The sequence below is a fragment of the Prionailurus viverrinus genome, chromosome E3, assembly GCF_022837055.1.
Source record: "Prionailurus viverrinus isolate Anna chromosome E3, UM_Priviv_1.0, whole genome shotgun sequence".
Lineage (NCBI taxonomy): Eukaryota > Metazoa > Chordata > Mammalia > Carnivora > Felidae > Prionailurus > Prionailurus viverrinus.
In genome coordinates, this window is record NC_062576.1 from 10,422,189 (window position 1) to 10,434,928 (window position 12,740).

At 55.9% G+C, this 12,740-nt stretch overlaps 2 protein-coding genes across 2 annotated transcripts; one reads left to right on the forward strand and one right to left on the reverse strand.

Moving 5' to 3' along the window:
* The first annotated feature begins 1,184 nt into the window (after positions 1-1,184).
* Positions 1,185-5,122, forward strand: VPS37D (VPS37D subunit of ESCRT-I). Its single transcript, XM_047838745.1, has 4 exons — positions 1,185-1,374; positions 2,715-2,886; positions 3,357-3,439; positions 4,040-5,122. Exons 1-4 carry the CDS (start codon positions 1,237-1,239, stop codon positions 4,400-4,402), a joined length of 756 nt encoding a protein of 251 aa, XP_047694701.1. The 5' UTR covers positions 1,185-1,236; the 3' UTR covers positions 4,403-5,122.
* A 6,433-nt stretch (positions 5,123-11,555) lies between these two features.
* DNAJC30 (DnaJ heat shock protein family (Hsp40) member C30) lies at positions 11,556-12,728 on the reverse strand. The gene has a single exon (XM_047838729.1). It carries the CDS (start codon positions 12,697-12,699, stop codon positions 12,019-12,021), a length of 681 nt encoding a protein of 226 aa, XP_047694685.1. The 5' UTR covers positions 12,700-12,728; the 3' UTR covers positions 11,556-12,018.
* Between the last annotated feature and the right edge of the window lie 12 nt (positions 12,729-12,740).

Below are 12,740 nucleotides of genomic sequence, written 5' to 3' on the forward strand. Positions count from 1 at the left end.
CTTAGTGTGATGAGGTGGAATAAGCTTGCTCATTGCTGTTTTATTTTTTTTAATGTTCATTTATTTATTTAGAGAGAGGGAGGGAGAGAATGAGAGAGAGAGAGAGAGAGAGAGAGGAAGAATCCCAAGCAGGCTCCGTGCCATCAGCATAGAGCTCTAAGCGGGGCTCAAACCCATGAACTGTGAGATCATGACCTGAGTCAAAATCAGGAGGACGCTTAACCAACTGAGCCACCCCTGCGGTTTGGTTTTAGACAAGTGACTTACTCTGTTTTCTGACAATGGCACTGGCCAAACCTATTCCTGAAGATAAGGTCCATGACATCCTCTGGCATCACATGGGAATCACAAAGGAAGACATCATGTGGTTGATACCTGCCATTAAAGGAAGCTGAGAATGTGACTCTGCCTTAATCCGTGAGCTCTCTGAGGGCAGAGACCAGGCCCTCACAGAGCTTAGCCCAGTGCCCAACACGGAGAGGCACCATGTGCTCTGTGCATACTATACTGCACAGACAGGAAGAAAGGAGAATGTCTATCATATACCTGTAATGTGACTTTGGGGAGATTACATCATCTGTGTGCATCTGTTTCCTCATGTCTAATATAACCATCACTCACATTAGGTATTCACTTCCTACAGATAAGACACTCAGCATTCACTAGCTCTAATCTTCACGTGGTGTATCGTCACCCCATTTTACAGAAGAGAAAACTGAGTCTTGGGGAGGTAAAGGACTTGCCCAAGTTAGCAACAGGGCAGAAGCCCCTGGCGCCCAGCCAAACTCAGCAAATTGTTGTGAGGATCCAAGGGAGAAATGTGAAATAGCCCTGCAAACTGTAAACGTCTGGGGTGGGAGAGTCCGCGCCAGGGGGAGGGGGGGATTGGGGGAGCGTGGTGGATGCCGGCCGGAGCAGGGGTGCGGGGAGAGAAGCCTCGGGTACCCGCCTGGCGGCAGGAGGATGGGTTTGCCGGGAGATCGCGGGTGCGGGAGGCGAGGCTCTGCCCCGGCAGCCAGGGGTGCGGCCCGCCCCCTCCCGCCCCCTCCCGCCCCACCCCCAGCCCCAGCGCCGCGGCCCCTTTAAGAGCGGGCGGGGCGCCCTCTGGCGGCTGAGCGGCGCGCCCGGCCGGAGCCAGAGCCGGATCCCGGAGCCGGAGCGGAGCGGAGCGGAGCCGGGGCGGAGCGGGCCGAGCGGGCCGAGCCAGCAGCCGAGCTGGGGGCGCGGGCGGGCGGCATGTACCGGGCCCGGGCGGCGCGGGCGGGGCCGGAGCCCGGCAGCCCGGGGCGCTTTGGGATCCTCAGCACCGGGCAGCTCCGGGACCTGCTTCAGGATGAGCCCAAGCTGGACCGGATCGTGCGGCTCAGCAGGAAGGTAGCGCGGGGGGCGCGGGCGGGGGGCGCGGGGGACGGGCCGCGGCCTGCCGGACCTACCGACCGACCAAAGGGCCGCGCGGGCCGGGCCGCGGGGCCGCGGGAACCTGGCACGTCCGAGTGGGCCCCGCGGAGTCGCCCCCGGGGGAGGGGGCGCCCGGAGCCGGCCTGGGGCGGGTGGGGCGCCGGAGACCCAGGGAGGCGCCCGTGCACCCCCGGGATGGCCGCGAGGCGTGTCCTCCAGCGGATGCTCCGGGGAGGTGTGTTCCGGGGACAGGGGGCGGCTGTGTTGTGGGGGGCCCTGTCTCGCACACCCACGTTCAGTAGGGCCAAAAAGGGGAGGCGCCTTCTAGAGGGAGAACTAGGGGCCTGTTTGACACCTGGGGGGACCTCTGGGAGGGCGTCCGCATTCTAGGGGTGCAAGAGGGGGCTTTGTGTCTTCCGCTGGGGAGGGGTACTGGAAGCTGAGGCGTGTATTCCATAGGCCACCATAAGAGAAAGTTGTATATTTCACAGGAGATAGGCCCGGGCTGCTTGTCTGTGGGGGGCAGAAAGGGAAAGTGTATGTTGGAGGGAGGCAGACAGGAGGGGCATGTGCATCCTATAGGGGACAGATGGAGGGTAGTGCCTTCTCCAGGGGCAGGGAGGGGGGCTTGGCCCTCCGAGAAACAGAAGGAAAAAGCATCCTCCAGAGCCAGGAGAGAAAGGGGGTCTGCTTTCTGCAAGAGAAGGAAAGCTGGGAGCAGGTGCTGGGGATCAGGGAGGAAAAGGGGGTGTGTATTCCTTGGGGTGTGGGGATTCCACTGGAGGGCAGAAGGAGGGGTGCGAAGGAAAGAGAGGGTGGCTTGAGGGGGGTATCATGCAGGGACAGGGCCAAGACATCCCTCTGGAGAGTAAGAGCAGGGGGGAGTGTTTTCGGCACAAACACCTGAGGAGGAAGCAGACAAAGGCCTGGAATAAGAGGAAAGCTGCCCATGCATGGAAAATGGGACAGAGGAGGGCGGGGGACTCCTTAGGGACCTGAGCAGACATATTAATTGAAAAATTAAAAATTAACTAACATTTGTGGAGGCGGTCATCGTTTTCCTCACTTGGTCTCACAACAACCCCACAAGGTAGATGTTTTTAGCTTACTTTGTGTGAGAGGAAACTGAGGCCCAGAGAGGGACCTCAAGGCAAAGCTCCGTCCAGGCCTCTCCCAGTCCCTCCACCTGTTAGTCCGCCATCCTGAAGGCTGGGGCGCCTTCGGCTTGGCCCTTGGGCCCTGTTACCCCCGGGGTGGCAGGAGGTGGACGTGGGCAGATTCCCTGAGTGGGCCTCTTGGTTCTTCTGTGCCGGCAGTTCCAGGGCCTGCAGCTGGAGCGCGAGGCATGCCTGGCCTCCAACCACGCGCTAGCCAAGGAGAACCTGGCATTGCGGCCCCGCCTGGAGATGGGCCGGGCTGCCCTCGCCATCAAGTACCAGGAGCTTCGAGAGGTGGCCGAGAGCTGTGCGGACAAGCTGCAGCGACTGGGTGAGGGACATCTGGGAGAACTGGCTGTGGCGGGGGGCAGCTGGCCATCCGGCTGGTTGGCCTTGGGGAGGTGCTAGGCTCTGAAGGGCAGGACGTGAGCAGACCTCTTCCCTGGGCGAGGCTTAGGGGTCCTCCTCCTGGAAGACTGAGTTGGGGAAGTGAGCAGTAAATGAGTAGAACTGGGGGCCCTGAGTAGGGGAAGGAAAGTGGCCTGGGGTGCCCCAGGGGACACAGCCCCTGCTTCCTCTTTTGCACTAGGACGGGGACAGAACCCTGGGAGGGGGGGAGGTTCACAAACTGATCCCATGGGCAGTGCACAGATAAGGACACTGAGGCTCCAGCGAGAGGCATAGAGTCACACACAGGGTCAGTGAGTGTCAGGATCGGGCCCTGGGGCTCTGGCCTGTCTGTCCTAGGCCATGGGTCCCGAAGGCAGGAGCTATTTACTGTGGTCCCTCTGTGGCCTTCAGAGGAGAGCATGCATCGCTGGAGCCCCCACTGCGCACTGGGCTGGCTGCAGGCAGAGCTGGAAGAAGCTGAGCAGGAAGCTGAGGTGAGGGGAGGGGCCGCTGCGCCTGGGGACAGGGTGGGAGACCCAAACTATCATCACCCCCCCCTCCTTCATTCTTACATGGTAGGGTTGAGAGCCCCTCCTCCAGGAAGCCCACCTGGAGTGCCTGGCCCCGAGGAGAGCCCCGCTACACTGCTGTCCGCATTGGACGGCAAGGCTCATTCTCACCACCTGTGACTGTCTCAGTGTAGGACAGTGTAGACTGGGTCCCCCGAGGAGCTGGGACAGACTTCTCCAAGCTTGCCCGGTTGGGAGCGCAGTGCTGAGTTGAAGGAGGTAGGGGAGGAGGGGCCTTGGCCCTGGACTTGATGAGAGACACCTAAGTTTAAGTGTGTCCCCATCTCTGATTCTGCCTCGTCTTCCGCCCAGTAGGTCTGGTGACAGTGAGGAAACCAAGGCTTGAGAGTAGAGGACATGTGTCCGCTGTCCCTCAGCTAGCCCCAGGCAGGCCCAGGCCACAACTCGGGCGCCTCATCTCCCAGCTGCGGGGTGGTGGCCCCTGGGAGAGATTCGGGGAGGCGGGGAGGGAGGGCGGTCTCCGGGGGTGCGCTTCTCAACAGGGGCTCGGCCCTCCCACCCCAGGAGCAGATGGAGCAGCTGCTGCTGGGGGAGCAGAGCCTGGAGGCCTTCCTGCCCGCCTTCCAGCGCGGCCGCGCCCTGGCCCACCTGCGGCGGACCCAGGCGGAGAAGCTGCAGGAGCTGCTGCGGCGCCGGGAGCGGTCTGCCCAGCCAGCCCCCACCGCTGCCGCGGACCCCCCCAGACCCTTCCCCGCCGCGGCCGTCCCGCCCACCGGGGCCGCCCGGGGGCCGCCGGCAGTGCCCCGGAGCCTGCCCCCCTTGGACTCCCGCCCCGTGCCCCCCCTGAAGGGCTCCCCCGGGTGCCCCCTGGGCCCGGCCCCTCTGCTGAGCCCTCGGCCCTCGCAGCCGGAGCCCCCCCACCGGTAGGATCCGGCGTACGGCCCCCCGGTGGGGGGCCCAGAGAAACTTGATCTGTGGCTCCTCCTCCTCCCCCACTGCCTGGGTGGGGGGAGGGGCAGGCCCCTCCCCCTGGCCTCAGGCAGTCCCCGGCCCTGGAGGCTGAGCTGGGGAGGAGGGTCACCTGGAAGTTGCCCAGAGAGCGGGCCGGAGGTGGGGTGGGCAGGGTGTCTCTGGCGCTGAGGAAACTCTGCCTTTTTTTCTTCCCCGGCTGGGGCCTCCCGGGTAATGGGCCAGCCCCAGTGAAAGGACTTTCTGCCTGGGCGCCTGGAAAGGTGCCTGCTTCCCCCCCGGGGACCCTGCCCAGGGGGCCGAAGCACCCTACCACTCCACTGGGCTGGCACAACGGGCGCCGGAGCGCCTTCCATCGCGTCCTGCTCCTACCTTTCCCCAGTTCTGGGGCCCACAGCCTAGGAGCCAGGTGGTCAGACCCCAGCTGCGGGGCCGGGGACACCATGGCCCTGGGGCTACTCTGTGCCCCACTCATGCTCCGGTCGCTGGGGCAAGGTAGGCCAGGGGCTCCTGACCTGCACAGATGAGAGTGGGCCATCCCCAGGAAAGACCATTCTGTATTTTTCTGTCCCCGTCTCCTTAGAATGGAACCTTTTTGAGGGCAGGTCCTTGTCTTTGTATGTTCTGTCCCCAGCCCCACCTCCCAGGGGCCGTCAATAAATGTGATGATGAGGATGACGATGCTGCCCGACTCGTCTCTGCTCCCTCAACCAGCCGCTCTGCCTCTGCCTTGCAGCTTCCACACCGGAGTTCCTGTGCTTCCTCCTCTTGAGATGCCCTCCTTTCCTTTCTGCCTGTCCAAAGCCTAGCTCCTTCAGGTCCAGCACTGCTGCTGCCTCTTCCGTGAAGCCTTCTCTGATTACTGACTGGGAGTCTTTCCTAACTCTTAACTTCCCAGCACTTCTGGCCAGAAGCACACTCTGCTCCACCTCTGTTCTCCCAGCCGCCTCACCCGTATGCACCTTCTCCTCCTGGGCTGCCTGTAAGCCCAGTCAGGATGGTGCCTGCTCCTGCTCTGGCCTGCCAGATGACCACCTCCGCTGAGGAATGGAGGGCTTCTATAAGGCTGAAGGTATTGGTCTTCAGCCAGGGTGAATACTAGGTGACCAGCTTGGCTGATGAGTGTGGGGCAAGAAGTTAGGAGAGCAGAAACAGGCTGTGGATCAGCTTAGGTCAAGTCTAATGAGATGAAGTTTGGCAGGGAGGCATGGAAGGTCCTGCAAACAAGAGGGGGCAGAGTGCTGTAGAAGCGAGTGTGATCTTGGTCCATGTTAATAGGGATAGAACCGTCTAGAAAGAGTAAAGTATTGGGTTGGCGCTGCTTTTCACCGAAGTTTTACACTATAAGAGGGACCGAGCCACCAAACTACCGCCTTTGGTCTCCTCGGAATGTCCCTAGTGTGTATGATGAGAAAGAGGATTGGGACTAAATCCCATGATGAGTAGTTGAAGCATCTGGCTACAAGTGAGACAGTTAGCCTCTGAATCTCCAAGGGCTAGAGATGTAGAGCTGGAGGTCAGAGTCAAGACCAATGGTGGAAACCACAGGAAGAATGAGGACCAACCACAAAGATTTGTGAGCAGTACCCCAGTGACTGCTTGATGGGAGTTTTAGAGATGTAAGCAATGGCTGGAGGGACTGGCTCATTTGAGCCTTCCAGAGCCCTTCAAGTGCAGGCAGGGAGAGGTATCCCTGCCAGGGGCCCAGCCAAAGCACACACAGATAGTGCTCACTTGAGAAGCTCTACCCTACACTGGCCTTGGTTCCCCTACTGTCCTTGCTGCCAGCACTTGAACTGCTGGGGGCTGAGGGACACTGGAACCACCAGGTACCTGCCTGAGATGACAGAAGACTGAACAACTTTGGAAGACCTCCCACATTCTCAGCACAGCCTAGGGCAAGGTGGGCCCCCCTTGTCTTGGCTTTCCATTCCTGGTCCAGCTTCCAGGGTTGTTCGTTTGCAACCAAAAGGAGAAAAGGAGCTAAGACTGGGCATGCCTGAATCCTCCTCCACTATTGTGAATTGGGGAGAAGCCTCTAGAAGGCACAGGCTAATGTCCGCAGCCTAGTAGCTCAGCCTCCCCTCCCGAGGGCTGGTAAGTAGAAACAGGAATGACCCAAGGGAGGATCTGAGAGGGGAAGTGTGTTAATGTTGATGTCTTTTCAAAAGTCTTACACACCCCTTACCTCCCTCAAAGGGTTCAAACCCAGTTTTAGAAGGGGTACGGAACGAGGTTCTTTGGTGTTCAGCTCCAGCATAAGACTTGAGGCAGGTGGGTACAGATACTGACAGAGTAGAGTGGGCTCAGTTCTGGGCCATGGTAAAGTCTTAGAGTTGGATGGTTAATTAAACCTCATTAAGCCCCCTGCTTGAAAGTACATGGAATGTTCTGGAAGGCTCTGGAAGGTTCCAGGTGGTCTGTGCACTCTCTGCTGCCAGACAACTTTTGAACTTTCTGTTGTGGGGTTCCCGGCACCCAGGGAATGTTCCTGGCTGCTGCACTCCTCTTTGAGAGAGTACGAACTTGAGAATCTAAATCAAGGGGCCCATGAGAAAGGTCTCACCTATTACAGACCACCAGTGCTTTCACAAACCAAGAAGAAAAAATTGTCCAAAGAACAATTTTTATCTCTTTTTGATAAAAACAGTTTCCAGGGGTACCTGGGTGGCTCAGTTGGTTAAGTGTCTGATACTTGACTTTGGCTCAGGTCATGATCTGATGGTTCATGAATTCGAGCCCTGTGCGGAACCCGCTTGGAGTTTTCTCTCTCTTCTCTCAAAATAAACTTACACACACACACACACACACACACACACACACACACACACACCACAGGAGTTCCCACCATTTAAGAAAGTCTGTTATGTGCATATCCTTGTTTGGGAATCACTAGCTTTTGAGTATTTTCCTAAGCTTCCCTCCTTCTCCAATATAAAACATAATACCATTTTTTGAGCCAATCAAGACTTACTGAACTGAGCAGGCCTGAACCAGAGTGGGCTCAAATCTTTACCACTGAACTGTGGTGTGGTCACTGCAAAGCCACGGCTAAGAACTTGCCCCTGACCTCTAAGTCTAGAGAGAATCAAATGGTTTTTAAGAGACCAAGTTGGACTCGCTGCTGGTTTATCCCAACTTATATACAAGGATTTTATACAAAAGATTGAGTGCCAGTGCAGGAATTGACGTTACTGTACCAAAGGACCTCTGGCTTTGTCTAGGACCTTGGCCATTGCTGTAGACTTCTCAAAAGATCCTTCTTGTCCCACAATGAAAATAAGGTTTACACTCTGCCTCCCTGCTTAAGTGTGAGCTCTCAAAACAACATATGATGTAGCCCAGGGATCTGCAAACTCAAATGTCTGCCAGGGGTAGGAAGGGTCACAGAGGTGCAAAGCAGTCCATTTCCACAAAGAAATACAGCCTCCCTCATTTTTTTTGAAATGCATGGTTCTTTTTTTTTCTCCATCTCGACAGACATGGAATATAGACACTTCTCTATTATGAGCAAAATGTCCAAGTGTGTAGATCAAGGCCTTTTACATTTCCTGTCTGCTGGTGGGAACACAGTGAAATGGGGGGCTATGTCCTGTCTCAAAGGCAAATGTTACAGTTTCTCCCACGTGGTAGTACACTCGAGTATGTGTGTGAGGGCAATGGCAGCACGTTTTCTCATTTTTTTGAGACAAGTCAGAATTCTAGATTTTTATACAGTCTCCCCAGATTTGAAAGTTGGCTAAAGTTTTTTTAAGACACTGTGCCAACCACAGCCAGACACTGTGTGCAGGTTGGCTATGTGGCCTGTGACCCACAAATCTCAGCCTCTCCTTGGTCCTCCTGAAACAGGCTTTCTTTTGTTTAGTAGCAGCCCCCTCCCAGGACTGAGGGTGTGAACGCTGAAGGGGCCAAAGCAGGAATGGAAAGGCAAACACACCTCAAGTCTGGTTAGAGGACCCCAGGTTTGGACAGGTTTAAGAGATGGTGGTGAGATGGCTAGATTGTGAGTGACGCTATGACCTCATAGCGAATGGTGAAGATGAGTTCTCTGCACCTGCTTCTTGGGCACAACAGCACCGAGTATTCTCAGTATTTGCAAGTTCAGAGGACCAGACTCAGGTCACTCTCATCCTCAGAGGGACCCTCAACTGCTTTGCACAAACCCTATGGCCACCGAGGCCACAAGCTGGGCCTGAGAACCAAGGCACTGAGCACAGGTGAGGCGGGCCTTCTCCTATGATCCTGATCATAGGCAGGTGACAGTGTGTGACCTTGTCACCAGCTGAGGAACTGAGAGGAGGCAAAGACCAGGATAGAGCGCACTTATCTAGTGCACTGAATTCGAGACAGTGGACTGAAGTAACACCACCACTTACCAGCTGTCCTGTTTCAGCCTTTCTTCCTGGGATCTGGTGACCTTCCAGGAAGGTCCGAGATACACATCCCTTCCCCCATCCCCACCGTCATTTGCCCAAAAGGGAGTATGATGGCCGCTCACTTGGGTTCCATCCTTGGCACCTCAGCTGTTGGCTGTAAGGACTATATACACGTGTATAAAAAATGACCAGAGAGGCCACACACCGGCCTAAGGTAGGCTCTTCTTCCTCATCTTGGCTCACGCTGGGATCACTATGGAAGGCAAGGTGTGCCGAGTGAACGAAATGCCAGAACTTCAGAGGGGAAGCAAGGAATCCTGCTCCCTCAGCACTGGGATCTGTAACAGATCATTTCACCCGGCAATAAACAAAATGCGACAAAGGGAAAAGCTTGGCTCAGGAGAAACGAAGTCCTGATCCAGTCCAAAGACGGTATACAACATACAGTTGCCTCCACAACCTGACTCCTGGCTTGTCGGCCGGGTCTCCCCATTTAGGCCTTGTGTGTGCTGCTCACTCAGCCTGATACTGTACTCGCAACCCCATCCCCACCCCAGGGAACACAGCCCAAGGCAGGCTGGGCTGCTCTGGTCCACCTCCCGTCCTAGGTCCAAACCTTCAAGGGAGTTTTGTTTTAGTTTGTGATCAAAAGGAGAAAAGGGAGTCAAGTTGAGCGTGTCTGAGCCTTCTTCCATTATTAGGAATTGGGGAGCAGCCCCTAGAAGGCAGGGGATAATGTCCACGGCCTGGTTCAGTCTCTCCTCTGCAGAGCAGGTAAAAAACTGAGAAAAGAACAACCTATGACGATCCTCGGGCGTGGGGGATAGGTGGGAAGGGGTCTGAGGGTCCTTCAAAAATCCTCCTACACATCTCCCCTTCCATAAAGAGCCCAAACTCCATTTTAGGGAGAGTACAGAGTAGGAACTTAAGAGTTCAGCTTGGGGCTAAGAAAAACCTGAGGTAGGCAAGAAGGCACTGTTAAATATAGTGTGAACCTGGTCCTACGCCTAAGGAGAGGCTTACAGTTGGATGATTAACAAACTTTATTGACTACCCTGCTCAGAGTTGCATGGAATGTTCCAGAAGTTCCACAGGGTCTGCCCCTTCCTCCAGTCTTCTGTAACTTTCTATCCTTCTCCATGTTCTGGAGCCCCAGGGAATGTTCACCGAGAGAAAACAAACTTGAGGTCTACGTTAAGGAGCCCATGAGAAAGGGCCCAGCAATTTACAGACCACGAGTGCTTTTATAAACCAACCCAAAAGAACCCCAATCCTTTTTGATAGAAACTTAGAACCTTGCCCCAAATAATGCCAACAGCTTGGCTGAGAATCACTAGTTTCTGTGCATTTTGCTAAGCTTAACACTACTTGTTGTTTGGATTTCGAAAAGAACTTGTTTTCCAAATATGAAACATAATAACATTAAATGTTCTTTTCAAAAGTACATACACCCCTCCCCCCAAACCAAGGCTAGCTGAGCTCACCAAGCCTGAATCCAAGCAGGCTCAAATCCTTACCACTGAATGGTACAGTCACTGCAGCCCCTGACCTCCAAGGCTGGAGGGAATCAAATGGTTTCCAAGACACCAGTTTGAACTAGCTGTGGGCTTATCCTAATTACAAGGATTTCACATGAAAGACTGAATGCAGGATTTCTTACTTATATACCCAAGCACCTCTGGCTTTGTTTAGAACTTACACTCACTTCTGTCCTCACCCTTGTGGTAGATCTCTCTTGTAAAGGCTTCCCTAGCTCACAGCTTTACACTTAGGCCCCATGCATTAATGCTTAAGCACCTAAAATCTTACAGCCAATACATGTACCACGCGCAGGGACTCAGAGTTGACAGCCTGACTTCTACAGCTCTTGCCAAGCGATGACCAACTGCTTAGAAAGAGAGAGAGGAGCGCCTGGGTGGCTCAGTGGGTTAACCGTCCGACTCCTGACTTTGGCTAAGATCATGATTTCACAGTCCTGGGATGGAGCCCCACATCGGGCTCCGGGCTGAACATGGAGCCTGCTTAAGATTTTCTCTCCCTCTCTCTCTGCCCCTCTCCCCGGCTCACACATGTGCTCTTAAAATAAATATTAAAAAAAACAAAAACAAAAAAAAAAACAGAGAGAGAGAGAGGGAGAGAGAGAAAGCCTCAGCCAGCTCTGAATAAAGAAATCTGTTTCCACCACAAGCCTCTTGTCCCTTGTACTACCGTATACCCTAAACTCAAGCAGCCAGGTTTCAAGGACTTGGCTTGTGGGGCTAAACAAGAGGACAGGCCACATTCAAGCGACTCAGCGTCCCAGCTGGCCGCTCTGTCTCTGGGAGGGGATGGGCTGCACAGTTAGCAATGGGGCTGGCTGGCAAAGGAATGACCAAGAGACAGGCATACTGAACTGTCCCAAGGATAAACCTAACTCTATCACATCATGTTTTAATCAATGAGCCCATTAGAACTGTAGATAATAAAGTGTGACAGGCCTCAAGAGAGCAAATGATTTGTTCCTCTGCTGTCATGCCCACAGAGTAATTTCTCCAAGGTCATACACATTAGATAAGTGTGGGCACAGGAACACTCAATTCCTTATGCTCCACGACCTTGCTCTCCCACTCCCACATGCCATCAACAGAAAAGGGAGTGGGGTCTGGGGCTGATCATACAAGAATGGCAAGGTTTCCAAAGATCACAGTCTTACGTCAGGTCTCACCTGTGGCTGGGGAACTCACAGAAAGACAAGGTTCGTACAACCCCACAATTTTTCTTTTGGCAGCCAACAATTGGTCACATTGCACGGTTCAAGGTTACACAGGAGCCCCACGGTACAAGCGCGGGGCAGGAGCAGACAATTGTTGCTCAGAGCTTTACAATAAAGCCCGAGCAAGTGTTCCAGAAGCTGACATCAGGAAGGCAACCTCTGGAAGCAGGCACCCAAGGGACTCCAGAAAACCCTTCACTCTCGGGCTTTTGGAACTCTTCTTCTTGGGGCCTCTTTCTTGGGCATCGAGAAGCCTTCTTTTCTGGACCGTAGGGGAGGGAAGCGTACGTGGACGGCTAAGCTGGGCGGGCGGGGAACAGGAGGGGGAGAGCAGTTTCTCCGGACCCCCGCAGAGGTAGACTATGGAAGGCAAAGGGTTCAAGAACACCGGAAAGGCCATTTTCTCGGGGCTGGCGGGGGGCTGCTCCCTTTCTTCCTCTCTCCTTTTAAAAACGAAAGCCCATGATGATGAAGACCGTGAGGAGAAGGAAGACAAAGGTCGCGTCTCGGGTATCGTTCCAGTGGAAGCCCTTCTTGGCCCGGTCCTCCTGCTGTTTGCGTAGGGCCTCTCGCCGGGCCCTGAGGCGCCGTTCACGCTCCAGCTGTTCTCCGTAGTGAGCTTGGTAGAAGGCGTCAAAGTCGAACATGGTGCGGTTGCCGCCCGCGGTGGCCTGACCGCGGCCGTGGGCCTGAGACGCAGGGGGCGGGGGGCGGGGCGAGCCGGTGTCGCGGACCGGCGCCTTGGGGGGCCGCACGCCAGGTCCGCGCAGGTCCTCGTCGCTGAGCAGGCCGCGGTCATACTTGCGACGCAGGGTGGCACTGCCCAGCACCACGTAGGCCTGGGAGATGCGCGTGAAGCGCTCGGCAGCCTCGGCGCTCCCCGAGTTGCGGTCCGGGTGGTAGAGGAAGCTCTGCCGGTAGTAGGCCGCCTTGATTTGCGCCTGCGTGGCTGTGGTGGGCACGCCGAGCAGTTCATAGAGCGCCGTGCGCGAGTATGGGCCGTCGCCCTGGGAATAAGTCCTCCCTTCTAGGCCCAGGCCGGAACTCGGGCTCTGTGGAGCGCCCCGGGCCAGCCACAACCCCCACAGCAACCGCCGTGGCCACCTCAGATCGCGCTTGGTTGCCATCTTGAACGGGCCATGCGGGCGGTGCGAGACTAACTGGCCAA